The sequence below is a fragment of the Biomphalaria glabrata genome, chromosome 17 (genome assembly GCF_947242115.1).
Source record: "Biomphalaria glabrata chromosome 17, xgBioGlab47.1, whole genome shotgun sequence".
In the NCBI taxonomy this organism is placed as follows: Eukaryota; Metazoa; Mollusca; class Gastropoda; family Planorbidae; genus Biomphalaria; species Biomphalaria glabrata.
The window spans coordinates 23,047,671-23,075,642 of record NC_074727.1 but is presented as its reverse complement, the minus strand read 5'-3'; the positions used below and the strand labels follow the sequence as shown (position 1 = coordinate 23,075,642).

Sequence of the window (27,972 nt, the reverse complement as noted above, 5' to 3'; positions counted from 1 at the left end):
TTGTGTCCCGATGTGGTGCTAAATGATCGCGGCGACAAACAGCGCCCCCCGAGTAACGGTTTAGTACTAATAGACCAAGAAAGGGAAAAAAGAAAAGTTTACCTGCTCGCGAGGGCTTAACAAATAGCCCCTTTTAAGCGTGTGTGTGTTTACAGGACCGTCGATTAGAGAGGGATCCAGGTAGCAGTGACAAGAGGTCACCGAGTACAAACAAACGGAACATCATCACTTGACTAGCGGAGGATAATAGCCACAGGTAGATGTGATACAATTATTTCTTTGTTCATTCTTTTTACGGTAGATTTTGTATTTCTTGATCTGTAAAATGCTCAGAAATAAATACAGCTTATATCTAATTGTGCAAAAAAAAAAAAAAAAAATCTAGTTACTTAAATTGTCTATTGTTGCACAGACTTAGAATCGATTTTATTCATTTTATTTTGACCTTTTCAAAAACAGTCTTTGATTAATAACTAATGTAAAGCATTGTTTCTCAAACTGAATGACATAATCACCTCGAAGAATTTACCATCATTCGGAGGCCCTGCATTTTGTGTAATATTTAATACAAAAAACACTCATTTTGGGTCACCCCTCCAGTGGGGGCCCGGGGGGATTTTCAAATTGTCCCCCCTCCTCCCCCGACCCTAGCTCCGCCACTGCTGCTATGCTCCGCATTTCAGTGTTTCCAGAGGCCTGAATAGGTGTTCCACAAATTACTGAAATAATTATCTAGTAGGCCACCACAGGAATTAATCTCTGTAAAATATAAGCAAAGTGTTCCAATTTATACTCAGAATATGCGAAGTGTTCCGCTTAATAGTCAAAATATGCGAAGTCTTCCGTTAAAGGAAAAAGATTGGGAAACAATGATGTAAAGCTTATCTGTTTCTATGTAAAGCTTATCTGTTTCTATGTAAAGCATATCTGTTTCTATGTAGAGCATATCTGTTTCTATGTAGAGCATATCTGTTTCTATGTAGAACATATCTGTTTCTATGTATAGCATATCTGTTTCTATGTAGAGCATATCTGTTTCTATGTAGAGCATATCTGTTTCTATGTAGAACATATCTGTTTCTATGTAGAGTATATCTGTTTCTATGTAGACCATATCTGTTTCTATGTAGAGCATATCTGTTTCTTTGTAGAGCATATCTGTTTCTATGTAGAGCATATCTGTTTCTATGTATAGCATATCTGTTTCTATGTATAGCATATCTGTTTCTATGTAGAGCATATCTGTTTCTATGTAAAGCATATCTGTTTCTATGTAGAGCATATCTGTTTCTATGTAGAGCATATCTGTTTCTTTGTAGAGCATATCTGTTTCTATGTAGAGCATATCTGTTTCTATGTATAGCATATCTGTTTCTATGTAGAGCATATCTGTTTCTATGTAGAGCATATCTGTTTTTATGTAAAGCTTATCTGTTTCTATGTAGAGCATATCTGTTTCTACGTAGAGCATATCTGTTTCTATGTAGAGCATATCTGTTTCTATGTAAAGCACATCTGTTTCTATGTAAAGCATATCTGTTTCTATGTAAAGCATATCTGTTTCTATGTAGAGCATATCTGTTTCTATGTAGAGCATATCTGTTTCTTTGTAGAGCATATCTGTTTCTATGTAAAGCATATCTGTTTCTATGTAAAGCATATATGTTTATATGTAAAGCATATCTGTTTATATGTAAAGCATATCTGTTGCTTTGGCCGACGATTAAAGAAGATGAAATGTGGCCCTACTTTTACTTCCACAAAGAATGTCAGCTGCCCATTAGAGTTTGGTGGACTAAGGGGCGTCCTAAGAAATCACCGACATAAATCCGGGATTTGCACTCGAGAGCACTCGTTCCGAAGCCAAGCGCTTTAGAACTCGGCCACCACGCCTATCCTACCCCAACCCAAATGTATCAGTACGTTTCACAGTTTTACATGTTTTTTTTCTAATTATTAGGCGCCTTATTAAAATTGATAAATTATTATTATTATTATTATGTTAGAAAAGAACGAGTATTCATTCTCTGGCGAAGCTAGGGTCGAGTTTCGTTAAAGGGAAACAAAATTCATCGTAGTCCCTTTATCAATTTCAAATGAGAAATTTTCTGGTGATGTGGCAGGTCTGCAGGAGTATGGCCCTCTGACAGGCAACGAGAATGGTCATAGGAATGTTAAGGGCCTTGAAGGTATTTGTGAGGTCAGTTGTTATTATCCCCTCGGTTGATATAACAATGGGGTATATTGTTGTTTTAGATAATTTCCATAAACGCTTTATCTCCAAGCCTAGGTTCCCATATTTTCTCAGTTTTTCCCAGCTCAGTTTTTTTTTTTAAATTATAAGATAGTGGTACGGCGATGTCAATAATGGTAGCGGCTTTTTTGTTTATCGATGAGCAGCAGATCAGGGCGATTAAAATCACCGTTTTGTCTGTCAAAATACTATTATTATTATTATTGTTAGAAATGAACGAGTAGTCATTCTCTGGCGCTGCCAGGGTCGAGTTTCGCAAAAGAGAAACAAAATTCATCGTAGTCCCTTTAACAGTTTCCACTGAGGAATTTTCTGGAGATGTGGCAGGTCTGCAGCAGTAACACCCTCTGATAGGCAACGAGGATGTTCCTAGGAATGTTAAGGGCCCTGAAGGTGTCAGTTGTTATTATCCCCTCTGTTGATATAACAATGGGGTATATTATTATTATTATTATTATTATGGAAATGTATTCATTTTCATTCTCTTGCAATGCCATGGTCGAGTTTCGTTAAAGGGAAAGGAAACAAAATTAATTGTAGTCCCCTTAACAGTGTCCACTTAGAAATTTTCTTGCGGTGTTGCAGGTCTGCAGCAGGACTGCCCATTTTGACAGGTAATAGGCATACTCTTGGGAATGCTTAGGGCTTCGAATGTGTCTGCAGGTCATCTTCTATATATTTTTAATCATTTAAAACCAAACAAGAACTTAAGGATTATGTTAAGTTTACATGTTTCTAGGTCAGTGATGTCTAACCTTCCTATTGTCCATATACATTTCAGACACATGTTTTTCACACTACCGTAAATAAATCGTTGATTCCAACTTCACAGACTCAGACTCACAGACACTTTATTCAACCATGTGGGCAAAAGGTTCTTGGGCCGCGTCATCCGCCGGATATTGTCCACGGGCCGTAGTTTGGGCCATATATATTATATGGTTCTCGAAAAGAGTTATCTTTTTACAAAGTTTATATCAACTCTCTGTCTGTCCGGTAAAATTCTTGGACACGTAATTTTTCCCACTTCCCATTCTCAGATCAAGTTGAAATTTTTAATAATTATTTATTGTCTATCCCAATACACCAGTGATTCCCAAAGTGGTCTATATAGACCCCCAGGGGTCTACGAAGACTTCCAAGGGGTCTACGAAAGTTAAAAAGGGATTTGGGGGTCTATGAGAAGTACACGGGGGTCTACGATAAAGAATCTCAATTCAGCATGGCGTGACTTTAATTTTGACAATTGGAATTTTTTCATACACACATTTATGATTTGTACCTTAGGAAATCCTTTAAATTTTTATCCTACTGATTAAATGAAAAATTGTTTTGTTTAATTTAATAACTATATTTAAATAGTGTAGTTTTGTTTAGTTATAACTTTAACAAAGTTAAAAATGTAGACTGTACAGCGTTAAGTATTTGAAATTGAACTTCATTACTTCGTTGTCAAACAAGCGAGTGTTAATGTGCTATTTTTTTATGATCATATGAAACCAATTAAGCTGGAGGATCATTTGAGATGATGCCACCCTAATAAAAAGATAAAAGTTTGCAAAACTTTCAAACGCTCAAAGAAAAAGCTCAGAATACACCCACAAAATCTCTCTTTGACCTAACATTGAGAAGATGATTTTAGTAAAATACTGAAAACCTCACACGATAGGCAAATTTTTTATTTTACCAGCCATTGAAGAAATTGTAAAAACTCTTACACAAACTTATATCATTAAAAGAATTTCATGTTTGGGTTTTGTGACAAGTGTCTTGTTTTTGGCCTCTTGATGAAGAATGCAATTTTGAAGACATGGTCGGCATTCTCTGGTGACACTCCAAAAGGGCAAATTTCAATGGTCCCAATTTTGAGCTTCCGGAACTTGTTTTCTCATTATGATGTGTACGGTTCTGATGTAAAAAATTAAAGGTGGTCCTATTGGGATAGTTTATAATAGGTGTCAAATGTCTTGTATATCGAATGAATGCTTGTCCATTTCTCGTTTTTTCTATTTACTATAAGTTACTTCTTTTCTTCCGGATAGAGTGTGATGTTCAAGTATGTATTTGTTTTCTCACTTTGGGTATATGTGTCAGCCTTCTATTTCCTTCTATTTCAACATTGGAGAACAGTGTTCTTGCTGTTGTTGAGCTTTACAAGGTCACACAATATGTTTTATACAAAATCTTTTGGGTGTTACTTCAGATTATGTTGATAATTACATTCTAGACTCCCGACGGGAGATGCGAGCAGGCAAGGTGACCACCGAACGTCAGTCCAGGCATCATGAGTTGTTTTATTTAGGAGGCACCAGCGTTTGTTAAGCTTTGAGGACTATTTTTATATTGGTCAAGAAAAAAATTAACTGTTTGGCGAACTTGGCTTATTCATTAGCATGGTAGCTGTTAGCTCTAGTGCTTCTATTTCTTCTCTGTAGTTGTCATAGAGCTCATTAGTTACAATGAACTTAATTTTTAATTTTTTTTTTCTCCATTGGGCCATTCAATGAGTATTCCAGCTCCTCCGTTTGTTGTGGCTTTCTGAGAACCATCCATGCAAACTCCGACCCATTGGCTGTTAGGGCAATGGATTTGTAGAAGAGTTCACTTAATTCTTGAGCTCTGTTGGAATATAGTCAAATATTTCTTTCTTCTTATGTAAGTCTTTGCAAACGACATATTTCTGCAAACAACATATTTCTCTATATAGCTGGCTGAGTCAACCTTGTCTGGTAATGATGTATTTTTTTATTCAAATTTTTATGGCTCAAGAAATACACGAAAAACTGCTCTTTGTGAAAACTTTTACTATGATACTTAAGGCACATTAATATTTAATGTTTTCAAGAACTACTTCAAAAAACAACTAATCATTTTTATGAAAAATAATCTCTGTAGCAATGGACGGTGAGCTTGCAAACCTTTAAAAAATGTGTATAGTGATAGAAACGATACTTATTATCTGTCATATAATGGGTTTAAATTTGAATTTTGTTAATAAATTTATTTTTAAAAATTAATTCAACTTAAAATGCAGTTTTAAATAACTTTTTCACTCCCCATGTCACTGGTTAGAAATTATTTTAAACAAAATGTGTAATTTGAAATTGATGAATTTTCTAGAATTCAATATAACTTAAGCAGGGGGTCTACGGAAAACCAAAAAACATGGCAAGGGGTCTACGAGACAAAAAAGTTTGGGAACCACTGCAATACACGAATCAACCAAATAACTAGCCAGTTAGTTAATTAATTAGTGTTTATTGATTAGTTTTGTTTTATGGCAAGAAATGAAACATCTTGCAATATTGATAGATATGGCTGTCAGTGTGCTATTTTGTGTTTGTTACAAAGCTTATATTAACTCACTTTGTCTGTCTGGTACACATTTTAAACACGTTTTTTTCTCACACTACCATTCTTGGATCAAGTTGAAACTTTACATAATTAATTTTTAGCATTAAGAGATATGGCTATATATGTGGGGTTTTGTCCCCTTAGATATTTGTACACATTAATTCATCTAACCCATTCTCAGATGAAGTTAAAATTTTAAATCCATGAGACTGTTCCTAATAAAACATGAATCAATTATAACAAGGTTACAAAAGACAGTTTGTGTGGAAACACAAACTCAAAATCGGCCCCCAAAGTGGTCCACCCAGGCAGACTTCAATATTTTCAGAAAGAACATCCGAATTAAATTATATCAAAGACAAATAAGAGATAAGAATGGAGAAAGAAGGTTAACGGATCTTGTGTTGAGCCCCAACGGTCCCGCAGATCAAAGGATAGGTGAAAGTGAATGTAAAGTTAGATGTGAACCTGGCCTAACTAGTTCCCCTTTCAGACCTTGTGGTCTATAGGGCAGATGATGTAAAGTTCATCTGTTTTTTGTGGCCTACGGTTAACGAGGGTGTCATGTAGCCAGCAAAACGACCAACCGCCGTTACTTTTCCCCAACTAATGTCAGGTACCCATTAGAGCTGAGTGGAAGTAGAAAATCCCAGTCCAGGAACCAATCCCAGGATCCAAGCGCTTTACCGCTCAGCCACCGCGCCTACCTTGTGTTTTCCGTTGTCTTATAATTGATCTAATGAAGTTTACAAAATTACTATTCGTTTTCAATTAGGTCTAACTTATAATGCATACTAATTAGCTTTTTCTCTTTAAAAAACTGCTTGCATAACTGATTTTAAAAATTAGATTTTTCGCTTTCAGAAAAAAAAAGTAGCCGTTGCATCAGAACTTTGAATGGTCTAAAATATTGTGATGTCGGATTTTCAATATCTTTTCTAGTTTACGAGATCTAAACGGGACGGACGGACAGATGGACAGACATTTCGCACAAAACTAATAGCGTCTTTTCCCCTTTCGGGGACCGCTAAAAATTAACCATTTAGTCAATTTATTGTTGTTAACGATAGTTAAAAAATTAAAATATTTCGGCATTAATGGTCCACTGCATCAGAGGATTAAAGATTTTTTGATAGGGAGAGAACAAACTGTAATAATAAATGGCTCTAAATCAACACCGATAACAGTAAACTCAGGTGTACCTCAAGGTACAGTCTTTGGTCCACTACTATTTTTAATTTACATAAATGACGTACCGAATTGCATTACTTCAGGAACAACAGTCAGATTCTTTGCAGACGATTGCATAATATATAGAACAATAAAAACAACACAAGACACAGATATTTTACAAAGAGAATTAGATGAATTACAGAAATGGGAATCAAATTCCACCCAGAAAAATGTCAGTTGTTAAGAGTAACAAAAAAACTAAAACAAATTAATTCCACTTATCTTATTCATGGCAAACCAGTAACACAGACTAAAAACGCAAAATACCTAGGTGTTATAATAAATGAGAAAACTGTCATGGAATCCACATATTGATGAAAGTATAAAAAAAATCAAAGAAAGCATTAGGGTTTATTAAAAGAAATTTCTATAAATCAAATAAGAACATAAAACTAAAATGTTATTTAACCTTGGTTAAGCCAATAATAGAATATGCATCCTCCGTTTGGGACCCCTCAATTCAAGAAAACATTAAGAAACTGGAACAGACACAAAATAGAGCAGTGAGATTCATAACAAACGAATATTCACATTTGACTAGAGTAACACCTTTAGTAAAATCACTAAATTTAGAAAGCCTTCAAGACAGAAGACTCAAAAGTAAAGTAGCAATTATACATAAAACACTGAACCATAATCTTCAAATACAAAAACAAAATTTGATAAAATACTCTGAAAAACACAAAGATAAAGGCACATTCATCGTCCCAAATGCTAGGACAAATTTGTACAAATACTCCTTCTTCCCTAGTGCTATTAGAGCATGGAATGGGTTGCCTGAGCCAGCCAAGAAAACCAGTGACTTGGCAGAATTTAAGTCATTGGTTAATATGACTAAATGCATGACGCGTAGGACGTAATCATCTTCTTTTTTTGAAGTAACGTCTGTATTATATAAGATTTGTAAGATAATCAATTTTTTTATTCCGAAAAAGGGAAAATAAATTAAACATTATTGAGATATTTAGTTGTAAATGTGAAGTTCTTTCCTTTGATAAGCTTTTTTTTTTTTGCTTAAGTATTTTATTTTTGCTTGTTTTCAAGTATTTTTTTAAACTTTATGATGGCGGAACCTGGACGCTGGTCTCAAAAACAGCCCTAACTATTTTCCTAGAAATTTAACAGTTGATGCATATTGCTGAGAAAAGAATTACTAGCTTGTTGACCACTTGGGGAAAACTCTGGTCTGACCGTTATCATTTATCAAGTAACAAATTGAATAAATTTAAATTTGGCTATAGATATAGATCTAGGTCTATATCCAAAATCGGTTTTTAAAGGACTATCGCTTTCGGGAATTTCCGAATGTAAGGCTTCTTTGACAGGAACATGTTGCGCATCGTCTTCTATGTCTAGATCTAAATGCTTATCATTGGAATATTATAAATAGTACTAGATCTATACCTTCGCTTAACAAAGATTCTTTCTCGTGGAGAAGGGGGGAAGGGCAGGGGTTAAAAAAAGAAAGAGCCCCAATGTGTTTTAATCTAACATTCATTAATTTTTAAGAGAAAAATAAAAAGCTGTTGTTGTTGTTTTTTTTTTTAACATTTTAAATGTTTTTCTTGATTTTATTGATGAAAGTGCCAATCTTTATAATAACATAAAAATTGCTTATTATTACCTTCTCAGTCAGACTGTTTCTTTTCTCCAGAAATATAACAGAATAGGACAAGATTTTGAGATTTATATTATTGCATATAAAAATAAGGACTCAATCATAAGGCTAAGGTTTACTTTTCCCATTCACCTATTTACACGACACGAGATTATTGTTATTGCAATCATTATCGGTTTGGACATTGATTAACTCTGGCATTATTGCCAGCCCTCCCCCGTTTCCCCTTACTCTTTGGTGCTGCAAATCTGAGTTCTGGCACCTGTCAAACGGTACGTGTTTACTTGATCGAGGTCAACAGGTAAACACCGACACTCCAGGGACCGACTACAAGAAAATGGGAGGAGCCAAGTCTTGCTTTCTTCCCTGGCCTGTTAATAGAAACTCGTTAATATGTTCGCGCTCATTCGTATGGGCGTGGCCAAGGGGGAAACCTGAGACAATGTGATGGATGCCGTCTAGAGTTTTCTATTGGATACCAGTGAGAAAGAAAAAAAAGTATTCATTTAATAGCAAATCCTGATTAAAACATTATTTATATTTTATTCAAGTGGATTTCTTGGTTTTAAAGTAATATTGATATGTTTCTTAACTAAAATATTTATTTTACTGATTTTTAAGCACATTTTCTTTTCAGTATAAATATAATTTAATCATTGAATAAAAGCTAACTGCTATTAAGAGGTTTTCGTTTAACCGGAACTCATGTCTTAATAAGACTTGCGTCTTGTGTTCCAATGGCTGAGGACATGGAAAGAGTGGGGGTGGTGTGGGCTGATGGAAGGGAGGGGTGCTGCTGAACTAATAGCACAAGTACATTGTCTGATGTTAAACGACACGACACGATCCAAAGGTCTCCAGTTACGGAAAGTTGTGGCTCTACTAAATACACCCTGACGATAACATAAGGCTTGTCACGTGTTCTCGTGGTGGCCATTCCGCTACCATCGCAGATTAAGACATTGGGCGGCTACCATTGTAGATTGGAACCTAGATTGCTACCACCGAAGATTGGACTTGAGACTGCTACCAATTAGAGCTAGCTGCTGCCGTGGTAGTCTTCATTGCTACCTTTTGAGTCCTTATTAATCATCTAGCTACCATTTTGGAACTTACTGTGTTTCGCTGACATCTGTGTTGTCCATAACGCCAAACCTCTTTAATAGCGACAGTCATTCAGCTGAACTCAAGCTAGGCAGCAACTCAGTTTTCGACCTACTAGCGCTCTCTTGTGCCCTGAACCTCAATATATTCAGCATCGCCTGGGAATGAAATCACAAATTAGAAAATACTAACGGAGAAAAGAATGGAATAAAGTCTTCATTGTGATCAAACAAAAACTACTACATATTAAAAACAAATAAGGACAACGGGCTTCTGAATGCCAGCTGTTAGATTTGTGTGATCAAATTAAATTGGATTTTACTTGTGAGTGACATAAGTTCCTTATCTATGGACCGTTGACGAATGCGTTTACCCATTAGACAAATAAGAGAGTTAAAGTGGTCACTTCGCTTTGTCACGCTCTGGTTAGATCTACGTCTCTTGAAATCAAGGTATATTTTATTTATTTGTTTATTTATTATTTTTTTAAATAGACATTATGCATGAATTACAATCTACCTAGTTAAGTTAGATATTTAAACAATTAATGTTGGATTAGGTCTATGCTGTGTATATATAACTAAAGCTTGTCTTCGAGTTCGAAGATTAAAGGAGAACAGTTTTTCACTTGGCTACGAAGCCCTAGCTTTGATCTACATATTTTGCCACATCCAACTTTGACAAGACCGTTGTCTCATGCTCTTTTCGCCTATCCTCTCACCTATATATCTACCTGTACCTAAAGTGTTTTAAAGGTTTGCATTGAACTAAGTTAATGGTGAAAAGTAGATAGAACAAAAACAAGAAAGACATTTAAAAATACATTTTTTAAAAGACAATACCTCCAATAGAATAAAAAAATAACAATAATAATAAAAATATTTTGTTCTCACCGGCCATCAAACACGTGATTTTGACACCGTCTAATGCGTGAACGTACTTCGATGGGTGTTGACCAATTCAGCCAGCGGGAAATAGTAGCTATGCTTATTTATTGATATAATCATTATATGGACATCTAGATCTAATACTAGACCTACTCTCTGACTTAGAAGTCTTAAGTTCTAGTTGAGATCTCCTAGATCTAGATTCTAAATGTAAACTCTATTAGATATACGTAAAAAATATTAGTAAGCCTTAGATATTCTTACAATAAAATTAGCACCATATTAAATTTGCTATGTTATCGTAGCTCCCTATAGCTTGGGAACACTATGGCTGACTACGCCATGTTTATTATTTCTAAGTCTAGTCAAGCCAAATTTACATTTATTTATTTTTTATTTTGAAAAACTTTAACGGTCAAACTAGAGTTTTTTCCGTGTGTCCAACGAGCTAGTAATTCTTTTCTCAACGATATACATCCACTGTTAAATTCACAGGAAAAATCTTTAGTGCAGTATTTGAGATCAGCGTCCACCCTCCATGAAGTAGTGACTTGAATAGAGATATTGTAAAAAAAAGTTTTTGCGACACCTACAAAAAAATCTTGATTCAGTACTCAAATGTACTTACTAAAAGTTCCCCTTTCAGATCATGCGATCTATGCGGCAGATGATGTAAAGGTCATCTGTTTCTATGGCCCATAGTTAACGAGGGTGTCATGTGGCCAGCACAACGACCACATTGCATTTCCACAAAAAATGTCAGGTACCCATTAGGGCTGGGTTGACACAGGAATCCCGAAATTAAAAATCCAAGTCTTCACCAGGATTCGAACCCGGGATCCCAGATTCGGAAGCCAACCGCGCCTCCTCACTCAGCTTGTACTACTTCAAAATAAAAAAATCTAACAAAAGCAATAAATTAAAGGGATCGAAACTTCTAGAAATTTAGCGGAGGAAGGTGGGGTATGGCGTGGAGAGTCTAAATAAGGACGCTAACTCACCACACAGTATAAACGCATGCACTTATATCATACTGGTTCGGATCTTGTTATTTGACTTTATTAATATTACTGTTCATTATGTTACAATGGATTTCGGTTGTTGAATACGTCTTGGTACTTTCATATGTGTTGATATTCTATTTCTTGTGAAATTATGTAACTGATCTCATGTTAGTTTCTAATTTTGTGGAATATGTTGACTTATTAAGAACACTTAAAATATAAAAGAAATTGTGCTCTTCTACTTGTAGTAAATTATTACCCCTGAAAAGTTTCAACCCAAAATTAGTGAAAGAAAATTTGAGACTCCGTTATCATCTACTAACTATGTATGATCAATTTTATATTAACGTTTATTTTTTTATATATAATAGCATGTTGTGCTATTGTAAAGTTTCTTATTATCCCAATTATTATGTGATAATGTTTTGGTTACATTCCTTTGTCCTTCCGGTTTATTGAAGCATAAAAATGTGGTTTTGGAGGATGGAGTTATAAAAATGTGGTCTCAAATTTAAAGCAAAAAATAATCTACATAAAGGTCTCTTCTAAAATAAAAGAAATTGTATTTGCTCCACAAATCCTAACCCTAACTCATGTAGTCTCAATATGCGGCTTCTATTATTAAATTCTGTAGTATTATAGATTGAGTGTTCGTATTACGACAGGTTGCCAATATAATCATTTTTGTAATAAAATTGTTTTACGTTTAGTTTATTTGGGCACACTGATTAAAACAAATATCCCTAAAAACTAGCTCTAACAATCTGAAGCCACAAGACATCGGCCATAGATCAGGGAAACCATCAACAAAATAAGATCTAGGTCACAGACCTATATATATTATATCTAGACTTGATATGGAGGTCACATATATATATATATATATATATATATATATATATATATATATATATATATATATAATATATATATATATATATATATATATATATATATATATATGTATAGTATATCTATGTATATCTAGACTGGACATGGAGATCTTTTGACACAACAAAATATGTGAAAATTTTCAAAAAATCTGAAACAAGCATTGTTTTGTAAAGTAATTATAAAATATTTTTTTTTGTACCTAACCTATGTAACATATAATTTAATGTTTAGATCTAGATCTTGTAATTGAACATCGCAAATGAGAACACTTTCGTCTTATGATTATGATTATTATTTTGCAATTTTTAGATACATTGTCTAGAAAGATTTTGGTAGTCAATCTTTTTAAATGTACTTAAGATGATTTAAATCAACAGACGTGTATTATGTCGTTCTAGGATTTTCGAAACATTATCTCAATGGAAACTAACAGGAAACGGGTTTATTTCATAGATTTGCGTGAATATATAGTTCTGTGATTAATTACACATTCTATTAAAAAAAAATCCGCAAACTGGTATTGCATTATTTCTAAACTTTTAAAACTAAAGATCATTACTTTTCTAAGACAGAAAATATCGATTTTCCTTGATTCCATTACAGCTTGAAAAAGAATTACGTACATATGTATATATAGGTCTGTGATTTGATCATTATCGGATAAGAATTTGTTTCCGTTTTGCAATCTAGGTATAAGATTTTATTGTAAGATTATACTATATAATGTAGGTCTTTGATCAAGATTCAGTGCAAACATGTATTTTCAGAATGGAAGATCATCAGTTTGAAAATATGCCAAAAATTGTGTCTTTCACTAAATGAAGCCGATTCGACCAGTCTATGTGTCTATGTGTTGAGCATGCTAAGATCACACTTGATCCAAATACTTTTCTTTGTGGGCATATGGGTAGGAGTAAATGGGTCTGAGTTCAGCTGCCTTTGGCTGTTCAACGAATTTCAATTTGAGCTTTTATCTCACCGCCTTGTTTAAGCAAACCAAGTGATTTATGCCACTCACGCACATATATAAGAATTTTTACCTTTTTACCTTAGTCTTACATTCAAGACTCGTCGACCGTCTTTCTCCATTCCTCTCTGTCTTTTGCCTTAGTTAGAACCTTTTTCAATGGCAGGCACGTCTATTCTTTTATGTTGTCCTCCCATCGCTTTCTCTGTCTTCCTCTTCTTGTTTTTCCTGGTACTGTTTCCTGAAGGAAAGGTTCCCGAAGATCTTGTAATATGGCCATTGATGCATTTTTTTTACGATAGTTAGCAGGCCATCATGGGGTCCGATCGCTGCAGTAACCCGGTCTCTAATCTCTTGGTTTGTGATGCGGTCTTTGAATGCAATACCTCTGATCGTTCTGTAGCCTCTCAATTCCATTACTAGGATCCTCCTCACTAGCTCTGCAGTCAGCGTCCAAGACTCACAAGCATATAAAAATGTGGCCATGACCAGGGAGCGCATCAGTCTGATTTTGGTTCTGAGGGTTAAGCCTTTGTCTTTCCTAATTATTGTAAGTTTAGAAAGGGCTGCTGTGGACTGTGCAATGCTGGCCAGTAGTTTAGGTTTCGTTCCCTCATCTGAGACAATAGCTCCGAGGTATTTAAAGAATATATAAGAATAAAAAAAATACTAATATAAGATAAGCGTAAACTCTTTAAGTGTGAGGTATGTTCTCAGCCGTGAGTGCCGTCCCTGAAAACATTCTCAGGCCAGGAGAAATAATGTTATCAGCGCTTCGTAATGAATGAAACAAGAGAAAAACAAAAGGCAAGACATTAGACAGCTAGTCCTTAAAGCACGGTGTCTCATAAACATTGGGGGGGTGGGACATCAAGAGGTAGCAAACTATTGTCCTCTTAGTATCGGAGCTTTTTTTTGGGGGGGGGGGAGCAGAAGGGACTTCTGGGAAAGCAGAACAATAGAGGCCATGTGGTCAACTTGTTATCAAGACTTTGGAATCCGGCATGAGGAACAGGGCCGGGTGTATGTAGAGATATACAAGCTACTGAAGCATAGGGCGCTTTGAAACTGGGAGGGAGGGGGCGCTGCCTGAATGTTCTTCCATTCAGCTTTATCTGAAGTATGCAGGCCCCATACGTTAATTATTATTTTAAAGGCATCTGTTTTTTTTTTTTTTTTTTTTGTGGAAGGTTGGGTTAGGAGCAAAATATATTAAAATAAGAGAGAGTGAGAGTGAAAGAGAGAGAGAGAGAGAGAGTGTGAGAGAGAGAAACAGAAAAAAAAGGCAGGCAGGGGAAAGTCGTGATATATTTATGTTTATCGATAGATAAGGGTTTGAAAAATAGGGGAGTGGGGCAACTGATGGGGGACTCGGGAAACAACAGCAGTGGGTAGCAGAAGAAACAATGCACGACATTCCTTCCGAGTGTCCAGCCACATTGCTGTGTAGGGCGGGGCGCGGTAAATAGCGTAATGGTAATTAAAGAGTTGCTGAAATATCTGAATGTTATGGAGAGGTGGGTGGGCTCAGGGGGCGCCTTCGATACGGAGGTCACGGCTCAGGTGGGCGCGGGTTGGGGAGGGGGGAATACAGACCGCCCTTGATAAAGTAGTAGTAGTGCATTAAATCGAAATAAAGAGTCTCTTGTACCAAAAGTCGAAATAAAGATTTTGTCTTCTGTACCAAAAGTCAAAATAAAGACTATATCTCCTGTACCAAATCTAAGTCTTATCTTATCTTATATAATACAAACGTAACTTCAAAAAAGAAAATGATTTTGACCTACGCGTCATGCATCTTGTCATCCATGGTAACCAAATATAGACCATGTCTCCTGTACCAAAGTCTAAATCAAAATATAGATTATGTCTCCTGCACCAAAGTCTAAATCAAAATATAGATTATGTCTCCTGTACTAAAGTCTAAATCAAAATATAGATTATGTCTCCTGCACCAAAGTCTAAATCAAAATATAGATTATGTCTCCTGTACCAAAGTCTAAATCAAAATATAGATAATGTCTCCTGTACCAAAGTCTAAATCAAAATATAGATTATGTCTCCTGTACCAAAGTCTAAATCAAAATATAGATTATGTCTCCTGTACCAAAGTCTAAATCAAAATATAGATTATGTCTCCTGTACCAAAGTCTAAATCAAAATATAGATTATGTCTCCTGTACCAAAGTCTAAATCAAAATATAGATTATGTCTCCTGTACCAAAGTCTAAATCAAAATATAGATTATGTCTCCTGTACCAAAGTCTAAATCAAAATATAGATTATGTCTCCTGTACCAAAGTCTAAATCAAAATATAGATTATGTCTCCTGTACCAAAGTCTAAATCAAAATATAGATTATGTCTCCTGTACCAAAGTCTAAATCAAAATATAGATTATGTCTCCTGTACCAAAGTCTAAATCAAAATATAGATTATGTCTCCTGTACCAAAGTCTAAATCAAAATATAGATTATGTCTCCTGTACCAAAGTCTAAATCAAAATATAGATTATGTCTCCTGTACCAAAGTCTAAATCAAAATATAGATTATGTCTCCTGTACCAAAGTCTAAATCAAAATATAGATTATGTCTCCTGTACCAAAGTCTAAATCAAAATATAGATTATGTCTCCTGTACCAAAGTCTAAATCAAAATATAGATTATGTCTCCTGTACCAAAGTCTAAATCAAAATATAGATTATGTCTCCTGTACCAAAGTCTAAATCAAAATATAGATTATGTCTCCTGTACCAAAGTCTAAATCAAAATATAGATTATGTCTCCTGTACCAAAGTCTAAATCAAAATATAGATTATGTCTCCTGTACCAAAGTCTAAATCAAAATATAGATTATGTCTCCTGTACCAAAGTCTAAATCAAAATATAGATTATGTCTCCTGTACCAAAGTCTAAATCAAAATATAGATTATGTCTCCTGTACCAAAGTCTAAATCAAAATATAGATTATGTCTCCTGTACCAAAGTCTAAATCAAAATATAGATTATGTCTCCTGTACCAAAGTCTAAATCAAAATATAGATTATGTCTCCTGTACCAAAGTCTAAATCAAAATATAGATTATGTCTCCTGTACCAAAGTCTAAATCAAAATATAGATCATGTCTCCTGTACCAAAGTCTAAATCAAAATATAGATTATGTCTCCTGTACCAAAGTCTAAATCAAAATATAGATTATGTCTCCTGTACCAAAGTCTAAATCAAAATATAGATTATGTCTCCTGTACCAAAGTCTAAATCAAAATATAGACCATGTCTCCTGTACCAAATCTAAGTCGAAATAAAGACTTATGCCTCCAATACCTAATCCTAACAGTAAGATAAATTAGTTCAATATATTTAAGTTATTTCATATTATATTTATTTCATAAATAAGTGTTGCTGTTTTTTTACAGTGTCAAGTATGTTGGACATAATGAGGTCTAGTCATCACGCTTTAACTATTGGTCAGATGCCCAATCCTCATGTCTCTGCAAAGTTACCTATGTCCACAATGTGGTTTAGTAGTACGCCTTCGCCGCCAGACACCATCAATCTGAGCCCACCGCCACCACAGTTTTTCCACCCCGGCTTTCAACATCGTCATCAGCCCCTTTCTCTGGGGCCTTACGGACACCTCGAACTGCATCCTCATTTGGACCCCCAGCCACTTCCTCACCACCCCGTGGCACACTACGGCCACGGTTATCAACAGAGGCCTTTCATCTACCACCATGTCCAGCAGACTCACGTTATCACAGACCCGCTGCCGGCCGGTCACCCTCACCTTGAACTCCTCCCGGACGGCAGGTCACCGCTGCTGCCACAGGAGCTCGTCTGCTGGAGCGTACCACGTGAGAGTCTGGCGGCTAGGCTGGTGTCGCAGGGCCAGGAGAATAAAGGCGACCAGCGCCCGGTCGCACACCCTGCCATAAAGAACCTCAGAGATTACGAGAACTGCCCCTCACAGGACCCTTCTTTACGATGCCTGAAATCTCCGACGCTGAAAGCGCAGAACAGTTCTCAAACTGTTAACTGGGCTTGTGTCGCTCAGATCAAACGAGAAACTGAGATACAAATTAAAGGTAAATGACCCCCTCCTCCCCACCCCCAAATACACATACAAACATACAACTGACATTTCTCTTTTTTTCCCCGTCTGCACTTGTCCAAGCAACCATAAATAAATATACACCAAGCATTTTTTTTTACATAGATGAATCATAATAAGCGTATATATGTTTAAGAGCGAGAGTGATTGACTGAGTAGATCAATAAATAATCTATAATTTTCTTAAACGTAAACAGCAAAAGCCTAAAGAGTTATAGATCGGCACAGATAATTGTCGTTATAAACAATCTTTGGTAATCTATAGTGTCAAATTGGAAATAAATGACCTGTATGATTTCATTAGTCCCGAAGCAAAAGTTTGGCTATTTACCAATCACGCAATAAAATATAGAAAAATGAATCCTTCAAATACGTTCTCTCTCTCTCTCTTTCTCTTTCACACACACACAAACACACACACACACACACACACACACACACACACACAAACAAAAAAAAATGGCAATCCTTTCGGCAATATTTCAGTTATATATATACAGACCTATACTAATCAGTTACTTGTCTAATTCACGGTATCTGCAATCGAATACTAAAGTCATATAGTTATCATAAGGAGTGTAAGCCTATCACGCTAATCTCCTATAGATGGAATACTTCAGAATATATGGTCAGGAGCTGGGGTGTATTACAATATTGTCTACACATTTCAATAATAACGTAAACCTTAATGTAACTAGAAATACATTCTCTGATTGGGTTCAATCAATTTAAGAATAGTACACAAACAGATTTTTTAAAAAATCATTTTGAAAAAAAACAAAGCTTATCTAAAGGAAAAACTAGAAGTTATTTCCCTTATTCGATATTTAAAAAATAATTATCAATAGTTAATTGATTAACTGGTTATTTTTTTAATTGATTCATGTTTTATAATAAATAATTACTTAAAAATTCAACTTGATCCGAGAATGGGTGTGGGAGAACTAATGTGTTCAATTATCTAAGAGGACGAAACCCTACATATTTAGTAATATCTGTGATTACTGAGGGATTAATTTTCCTTGTTGGTATACAAAAATAATTTATTATTTGTATTCAATAGACTAATTGGTATTTTTTTTTTATTCACGTCTTTGTTATGCCGATGTATAATTGTACAAAGTTTCAACTAGATCCGAGAATGGGTGTGGGAGAAACTAACAATAGATAGCTATAAAGCTTTAAATTTTCATAAGCACTTCGCAGTCACAGTGGTTAATGTGTTGGATCCAGGAGGCTTTAACCCTCGAGTTCCAATCCAAGTCATATAACATTTTTTTATAAATTGCTTTTAAAAAGATATCTCTGTAACCTTGACTCAGATACCTCATTCTTTCTCCCCACGCCCCCTTTCCCCATCTTCCCAACTGGTCCAGACAAGTGATAGGATCATAGTGTAGTGAGAAAGCTAAAAGCATGAAATCGCGCTAAACAAAAAGATATGGTAAAATATTTCTAATCGCACAGATTTATTATTGTTAGTCTAGATCTATTACAAACTTTATTACTTGATTGATCCAAACTAATTGATACATATGATTTTATATATACGCTTTTTTAAAGGTATTTTTATATTTTTGTTGTTAATCTTCGAAACAAAAGACATTGCCATTTTTATCAGTTTACTAAATACATATTGTTGCAGTCTCTATCTGTCAGTTTGTGCAGTGATTTATTTCTTCTTTTTGGATTTATGTTCTTTTCCCGTGTATTAAGTTTGAAAGTATTAAACCTCAGCCAACTTAACAATACACCAGTGCCGGATTTACGTAAGTGGATGCCCTGTGTCATGATTTTTATAGATTTTATTAAAATTAAGTGTGAGGCTGGGCCTTGACAGTCTTGAATCAGAACCAGCAGTTGAGATTGATATTGTGTTGTTGGTGTTGTTGAGCAATCTGTTTACTTGAGATTTGATTAAAACAGTATGCGAGTTCTTGAATGTCCAAACCAACCAACAGAACGAATAGTATAAAAGAAGTGAATCCGGCCTTTTAGAACACAAAACTTTATTACATAAAGAAGTGAATCCGGCCTTTTAGAACACAAAACTTTATTACATAAAGAAGGGCACAGTCCAAGTCGTCAAATTCACGTCAAGCCATCTCTTCGTCTTTTGTCCGTTATTCTTTCTGACCTATTTCCGTTCAAACTTTTTAATGTATCGTCGCTTCACTGATGAAATACCCAATCAAATACCCAAATTAAACCCATCTTCTACGCGTCTTACTATTGAGTCCTTACAGTATTATTAACAGGATCTGCAAGTGCTTTGACCCAGAGACGAAATCAACTCAAATAATACAAATAGTTCAACTTTCCATTCAATATGGCAACATAGCGTATATAAGTAGTCGCCTAAATCAACCAATCTATCCAACAGCAGAGCTCGGTCTAAATTTCAAATAACACATATCAACCAGTAGCGTACCCTGGAGCGGGAGGAGGGGGGAACAACTACCCCTGGAGCGGGAGGAGGGGGGAACAACTACCCCTGGAGCGGGAGGAGGGGGGAACAACTACCCCTGGAGCCGAAACTTAGGGAGAACCAAACAATATGTCCAAACAGTACCAAACAATGTTTCTGTCGCTACCATTAATTGAGTTCGTTTACATCACATGTCACTTGTGTATCGCTTACTGGTAACGGTCCTTATGCAGCTGTGAATTTACCTTAATTAACTACTTACACTATTTGCATACATTATTTACATACACTACTTACATACATTACCTACGTATATTCTTTGCAAAAAAGGGGGAAGGGGGGGGTCGCAAACAGTTTCAGGGGAATACCATTTGCATTAACACAAACATGTGCATGGTGGATATTATTTATTTTGTCATGTATTTGTTTTATTTAAAGAATTTTTTAACATTAAATACTGTGGTCTATAGGGCAGATGATGTAAAGGTCATACGTTTCTGTGGCCTACGGTTAACGAGGGTGTCATGTGGCCAGCACAACGACCAACCGCCTTTACGTTCCCCCAACGAATGTCAGGTACCCATTAGAGCTGGGTGGACTCAGAGGCGCCTGAAGATCCCGAAATTAAAAATCCCAGGATTCGAAACCTGGACTGCGGTTCGAAAGCCAAGCGCTTTACCTCTCAGTCATTACTCCCCCTGGCCAAGCGCTTTACCTCTCAGTCATTACTCCCCCTGGCCAAGCGCTTTACCTCTCAGTCATTACTCCCCCTGGCCAAGCGCTTTACCGCTCAGTCATTACTCCCCCTGTTAATAATTAGTATATGTCATTAATCTCAATTCCGAATACTTTTACTTTGTAGAGTCAAATTTGACTGTTTGTATTTACTCTGTTACAATGTATCTTTAAATAATTCAAGCTATTTTATGTGTTCATTTCTTTTCATTATACAGAAGAATGTCCCGTTCTAAGTCCAGTCCTGCGTCCACTTCAAAGTCCAGTAATTAAGAAACCACGTTTTGATTTCGCCAACTTGCCGAGAGAGGTCAGCAAGGAAAACGAAAGTAAAGACGAAAAGTTGGAAGATAGATATGTCAAGGTCGTCAGTCACGTGCTACATCTTCATCCAATCAGGTAAATGCATATTTTTATCAGGGCCGGACTAAGGTAGTTGAAGGCCTTAGGCGAAGTGAATAACTTGGCCTTAAATGAAATGAAAAACAAGTAAAATACTTTTAAAAAACAAAGCTTATAGGCCTACAAAGTGTAGTTGTATCAGTTAGTTTAGATCAGTCATGTAAATAACAACAATAATACATCTGTGCGATTAGAAATATTTTTACTAATTGTTTTGTTCAGCGCTATTTCAAGCTTTTAGCTTTCTCAATACGCTATGATCCTATCACTTATCTAGACCAGTTGGGAAAAGGAGTGGAGGGGAGGAGGGGGGGGGAGAGAAAGAAGATCTGTGTGAATTTTACCGTAATCACTTTTTAAAAGCGTTTATAACAAAAAAAAAAGGGACGACGACCTGAATTCGAACTCATGACTCAAGCTGACATACTAACCACTCTGCTGATGAGGTGCGTGTTAAAATATAAGATTGTATAATTATGTATTGTTTGTTTCAAACTTACTTTAAAGCGGCGACCTATAAAGGGGAATTATTTAGCTTATAGCACCACCTCAGTCAAGTACAATTTCTTAACATTCTTAACACATTTAGTGTTTTTCAGTTTCGGCAGATGACTATTTACTGCACTTTATTAATGGTAGAAATGTGTAAACTCTCTTGAATACGCTCTTGGATTTAGGTGACTGTAGAATGCTTTAGATTTTATATCGAAAAGGGAAGTTTTATCGTCAAAATCATTTGTTGAGGGTTTTAAACTAAGAAATCTCTGGAGGTTGTTTTTTTTTTTAATTCAAAACCCCATTTAGCTACGGTCATGGTAACTGTAGTTTGCTTTAGAATAATATATGAAGATAGAGGTTTTCCACATCAAAACGCTGTGTAAGGAGATTATAAACTCAAAACCATCTGGAGGGGTTTTAAACTTAAAAAAAAAAAGTCATCTATAGAAGAGGGATTTAAACTCAAAACCACCAGTTGGTTTGGCTGCGCTCAAATAATTTTAGTGTGTAATTTGCTTTTTTTTTATATTGAAGAGGTATTTTTTAGCATCGAAACCCTCTGAAGGGGGGTTTAAACTCAAAACCCCTTTTGGCAACGCTCATAGCATTTTGAGTGCGTAATTTCTTTTTTTTTACATTGAAGATGTATTTTTTAGCTTCAAACCCCGCTTGCAGGGGGTTTAAAACTCAAAGCCCCTTTGGCTTCGCTCATAGATTTTAGAGTGTGTAATTTGCTTTTTTTTAATATTGAAAGGTATTTTTTTTAGCTTCAAACTCAACTGGAGGGGAGTTTAAACTCAAAACCCCTTTGACTACACTCAAAGAATTTTGAGTGTATAATTTGCTTTGTTTTTAATATTAAAGAGGTATATTTTACCTTCAAACCCCGCTGAAGGAGGGTTTAAATTCAAAACCCCCTGGTAGGGGTTTTTAAAGTCAAACCCCCTGGTAGGGGGTTTTAAACTCAAAACCTCTGGAAGGGGGTTTTAATCTCAAAACCCCTGGTTGGGGGTTGTAAACTCAAAACTCCTGGTAGAGGGTTTTAAACTCAAAACCCCCTGGTAGGGGGTTTTAAACTAAAAAACCCTTGGCTGTGCTGGGGCAAGTGATGGTTTAGTATTAAAATCTCACCTAAAATAAACAAAATCAAAGCAAAAAATCAGTCACTAAATTCCGATCATTTCGGGGGGGGGGTGAACCCCAAGGGACCCCCCCCCCCGGCTACGCCCATGGGTATGTGTGTGTGTATGTGTAATTAAAAACAAAAATTCATTACATATATAAATGAAATAGATCTTTAGAAATATGTCGTTGTATAATGTTTTTTTTTAATTAAAAAATTTGTCATTAATGATGGAATCGTATGAAACGCGTGTGGGCCTTCACACCTAAGAGGAAAAAAACAACATAGCTTTGTTTAAACTGTTATTTGTCATTAGTATAAATAATTTATAAACCAAATGATCTAAAGTGTATAGACCTTTTGACTAATACATGTACAGTTGATTTTGTTTTTTTTAAATTATGACATTTCTAATTTATTTTCAGTCCTTGTCCTATCGATTCAACTGAAAATCTAAAAAGCAAGAAAATATCAAGACAAAGTAACCCTAGGTAAGCAGAGCTATAATTATCTGCCCTTACATTTTGTGTGTGAGCCTGTGTGTTATTGTGAGTGTGTATGTACGTTTTTGTGCACAGATGAGTGTGTGCCTTCATTGTGTCTATATGTGTGCTTCATAATTCGACCTTTCCAGAATACAAAACAAAATGTTACTTACGCCTCCACCTATTCCAATGATATGATTCACTCATCTATAATGTTAACGTTTTGGAAGAACTGTTTAAAACATATATGGAGACGAAAGGTCCTACAGAAATTCATTTCAAGTTGCATTGCATAGAAAATGTGTGGATGAGTGACAAAAAACATTTGTCCCCCTAACAAGAAGACTCCAGTTCAAATCTCAATGTAGACCAGGACTTTTAGTTGAGAAGGACTTGGGCTGAGTTGTATTTGCTGAGCGCCCCAGGGCAGCACGGAAATCTTTTATCAGATATCCCCCCTCCCCCAAAGAGATTGAACCAGAGATCACAGAACATGTTATATGTTGAAAAACGACGCTATACTTAAAGCTAATTCAAACAAAATTAATCTATAAATATAAATACAATATTTTTTTCTCATAACAGACAGAAAAATAAATGGAAACCTTATCAAATTGTGTCTAGTTGTATGGTCACAAATATACATAGATAAAAACAGTGTGAGTGTGTGTATGAGAGAGAGAGAGAGAGAGAGAGAGAGAGAGAGAGTAGAGGTGTCTAATATAAGTCTGTAAAATATGTACCGATCAGAAGATTGGTTGCATGTTTATGTACGCATAGTATTTCTAGTGAGTTCTTGGCCACAGACACACAAGATCAAGACACTTCACACTAAAGTAAACCAACAGCTGTATGTAGAATATAAATGTTCAATCCAGAAAGGGAACAGTCTCTAGTCTCAGTCAGTAGACTAACAACTGTTGCTTCTTTGAAAGCCTAGCCTCAAATCTCCGTTTATCTATATGTAATCTATAGCCTCGTTTTCAATTTATGTCGTCATAATTGTACTTTCACTAGCAGTCCCCTACAAAAGAGAGAAAGCGGAAGAGAGAGATAGTATATGGGAGTGAAAGAGAGATTAAGACAACGCTATATAGATAGATAAACAAACAAACATATACAACTATTACATAGATAGATAAATAAACAGACATATACAACTGTGTCATTTAGCCGCGCTAATATTATAAAATATCGTATGCATTCCTAAGGAATGTAGTTCTTTTTTTTTACAGCTTCTGCAAATGCAAAAATAAATTATTATCCGATCTAACGAAACAGATTGAAGTCGTTAATGTATCTCTCTTATTGATGTTCAAATCCTCCTCAGAATCAAGAAACAGTTTATCTGCAAATTCTGTTCTCGTGAGTTCACCAAATCCTACAACTTGCTTATTCACGAGAGGACGCACACGGACGAAAGGCCGTTCTCTTGTGAGACTTGCGGCAAGGCCTTCAGACGTCAGGACCACTTGAGAGACCACAGGTAATTGTCACGAAATTTGTTTCCTTAAAAATCAATTTGGTAATAGTTTAGATGCCCAGAGACATTTACTGACCACCATGTTGTTTTTAAGCATATTTATCTAACTTATCTATATTAAACTTTTTTTAAAGAGATTTCTGTTCTTATGCTGTCAACTTATGCATTTTAAAGTGTATTTACTGAAATGAAGGTCTAAAAAAATGTTAATAATAAATTGATGAAGTTGTTTCTTCATTTTTTCAATAACTTTTTTTAAGAGAGTTTTTTGTTCTTATGCTATCATTTTAAATGAATTTTAATATTAGATCTAATAGCTGCTAGAAAGAAGGACAAAACAGCAACAGAAAAATGTTGACCAGTAATTCAAGGGAGATAGTCTAGTATTAAGCCTTAAAACCAAAAATGGCGTATTTCCAATGACAATATATGGTAATAAGAAATAAAACTTAAAAATTTATATTTTAAAAACTGTTTATCTCCGAGGAAATCAAATTACATATTTGTAATCTGCATTTTTTTCTGCATATTCTTAAAATATAAGAGAAACCTGATTTAGCGTTTCTAGTCTCGTATACTAATACCATCAATTTATCATTCGAAGTAAAAAAGATAATAAAAAAGGTAGTTTCCCTTTTAGACCTTGTGATCTATAGGTCAGATGATGTAAAGGTCATTTGTCTCTGGGGCCTACGGTATTAACGAGGGTGACATGAGCTCAGCACAACGACCAACCATCTTTACTTTTCCCTAACAAATGTCATGTACCCATTAGAACTGGGAGGATACAGCAGCTTCCTAAAATCACGAAGTTCATTAGAAACAAAATGTGCTTTACATCATCTGCCCCCCCCTCTTTAAATCACAAGATCTGAATAGGAAACTTGTTATCTTTGTTTTAAATAGGATTTGATTCCCATTCATGTGTGCACCTTTTCATTGTTATGTCATTCTCTTTCGCCTTCATTTAGGTACATCCACAGCAAAGAGAAACCCTATCGGTGTTTAGACTGTGGGAAAGGCTTCTGCCAGGCTCGTACATTGACCGTACACAAGGCCATGCACTTACAGGTAACAAAACACCCACCTCACCTTGCTGGTACAAAGTATGTACTCTAAAGATCCAGCATTAAAGAAAGGGGGAATTGAAAACAAATGTGGGTCAGTCCAGGTGAACAAGTCATAAATGTGGTCGAAACGATCCAGGCTGTGTCAATAGTATCCCAACTAGATGGAGAGTACAAGAAGACTGCTATTTTCACCTCGCCTAGGATGTTGATTTGTTTTTTTTTTTGGAGGTAGTTGATTTGTTGTTTTTGTCTGCTAGCCTTGAAGTCTATTCCATACGTTTTATACTTATGAAACTTATGTTCAATTTAATAAATCACCAAAATGTAGCCCCCTCCAAAAAAAATATTTATTTTTAGGGAATAAAACCAAACATCCCTTTCCACCAGCTTTTTCTTTATAACTGGAGATTTTGGTGTATCCTGTGATCAAACTAAGGAAGAAATGACAAGCTAGGTGTTTTTAAAAGCATTTAAATCTTATGAATTGTATGTACTTTAGAGCACTGCAGAATGTTTAATCTGTTTCACTTCTAGGAGCCTACAAAATGTTGTCAGTATTATTTAGTTGGCTTTAGCGATCTTTTAATATAATGTCCTTGACATTGTTTACAGTGGCTATTTATTTCAGTATATACTCACGAGAGAATAGAAAAGATAAAATCAGAGACGAATTCTTGACATTCTAATTTAACTAATAATAATAATTTTGTTTCTCTCTATCGAAGCTCGACCCTGGCAGTCCCAGAGAATGATATAAGTTCGTTTTAAACATAATAATAATAATTTACATGGTCATACTAATTTATGTACAAAGTTTTGCCCATACAAATAAAAACATTGTGAGTTGTGTACCCTGCACAGACGCCATATTATACATTGTTATGGAGTAATATAGAGTGTATTGTTTATGCAGTAACCACTAGGAAAGGAGAGCGGATAGTTTGGTTGTGTAGTCTGAAGTGCCTGATGTAACTACGAGGTGGTCTAGCGTAATGCAATTGAAACAAATGGAGTAGTATGATAGTTGCAGGGGAAGTTTTTTTTAAAGAGATGTGAGACAGAAGAGACGTGTATTTGTTCTGTCCTGCTTTTTAAAAAATAATACGACTACATCGTTTTAGTTGTACTACCGGGTTGAAGCTACAAATTAACGCTCTGTTTTGGTCAAATTGATTTGCTACAGTCACTATATTTTTGTATGATACTGACACGTTTATTTTAGACAGTATGTGAAATATTTACGAACCGTATTTAATTTAAACTTTTTTTTTCTTTTCTGCCAATCATCAGCAAACATCACAGAAGTCACATAAGCATCGGACCAAGAAACAATGCCCTGCTGTGACGTCATGCCCTGCTGTGACCTCATCCACGACGTTCTTTTCCAGATTCTGACATTTCTGAAACTCATCATATTCACCTCCCTCTTCACCCCTTTTTCTCCTGTAACGAGGGCATAGAACATCTTCGACAACCACTAAACCACCACGCCGCGTCGCACAGTACGTGATACTTTGTGGATAAAATTTGCAGTTTCTAAAGAAAAGCGTCACCTGCAGCCATGTTGCTAAGATTCTGATACATCTCGTGGAAGCTAGGACTCATTTTTTGTATTGATGAACCACCAAATCTTCCAGGACTGATTAGACTAATTCATCTTGTTGAAAAAAGATGTCAGCGAAAGGTACATAACTTAAACAAGATGTTTCATTTTGGAGTTTTGACGTCAAGACTTACCCTTCCTTGATTGTTGTGCTTCTCACAAGCTGACACAGAAACATGGCCAGTTTTTTTGTGCTCTCCAACGACAATGCCAATTTGTATGATGTATCTACGTCATAATTCTCATTATTTGGCCTTATCTTTGTGATACATGAAAACTCCTGCATTAGTGAATTATTGTACCATAAAGTCAAAATAGTTAAAGTGAGTATTTTACTATGCAGCTATTTTCAAACGTGTTATTAATTGTAATAGTTTACAATGTTGTTGTTTTTTTCTGTAAATTATTTGCCTTGACCTCATTGTTCATTATTTTGTGTTTAGGAAACAATAAAATTGAATACTTTAATCATTTGTGTTCGCTGTGTTGATTTTTTTTTTATGACTTGCGTTTTTTAAACCAATTGTGTTAAAAGTATAGAAAAAAAAAAAACATAATACAGGTACCTAGAAAAATCAAAGTTTTAAAAATTGAAATATCTTGTTCTTATAAAGAACAATACAATCTAGGCATTCGAATTATTGTGTGAAACATTTCTATGTTAAAATGAATAGTCGAATAGCTATTAGACCATGGAATGGGTTGCCTGACAGCCAAGAA

At 35.4% G+C, this 27,972-nt stretch overlaps 1 protein-coding gene across 2 annotated transcripts; it reads left to right on the top strand.

The window, feature by feature from the left end:
* Positions 1–4: 4 nt before the first annotated feature.
* On the top strand, positions 5–27,691 carry LOC106052900 (zinc finger protein 267-like). Of its 2 annotated transcripts, none has more exons than XM_056014895.1 (7): positions 5–256; positions 16,731–17,399; positions 20,807–20,987; positions 23,037–23,102; positions 24,427–24,582; positions 25,551–25,650; positions 26,940–27,691. In XM_056014895.1, exons 2-7 carry the CDS (start codon positions 16,739–16,741, stop codon positions 27,042–27,044), a joined length of 1,269 nt encoding a protein of 422 aa, XP_055870870.1. In that variant the 5' UTR covers positions 5–256; positions 16,731–16,738; the 3' UTR covers positions 27,045–27,691. The 2 variants fall into 2 exon arrangements, with proteins under 2 accessions (XP_055870870.1, XP_055870869.1); XM_056014894.1 differs by lacking the exon at positions 5–256 and adding an exon at positions 9,304–10,015.
* Positions 27,692–27,972: the final 281 nt, after the last annotated feature.

Bases quoted from the DNA above. Each gene is read 5' to 3' on its own strand.
- LOC106052900 (XM_056014895.1), top strand. From the start codon at position 16,739: ATGTTGGACATAATGAGGTCTAGTCATCACGCTTTAACTATTGGTCAG. The intron at 20,988-23,036 runs GTAAATGCATAT...ATTTATTTTCAG, and splicing joins CTACATCTTCATCCAATCAG to TCCTTGTCCTATCGATTCAA. The intron at 25,651-26,939 runs GTAACAAAACAC...GCCAATCATCAG, and splicing joins ACAAGGCCATGCACTTACAG to CAAACATCACAGAAGTCACA.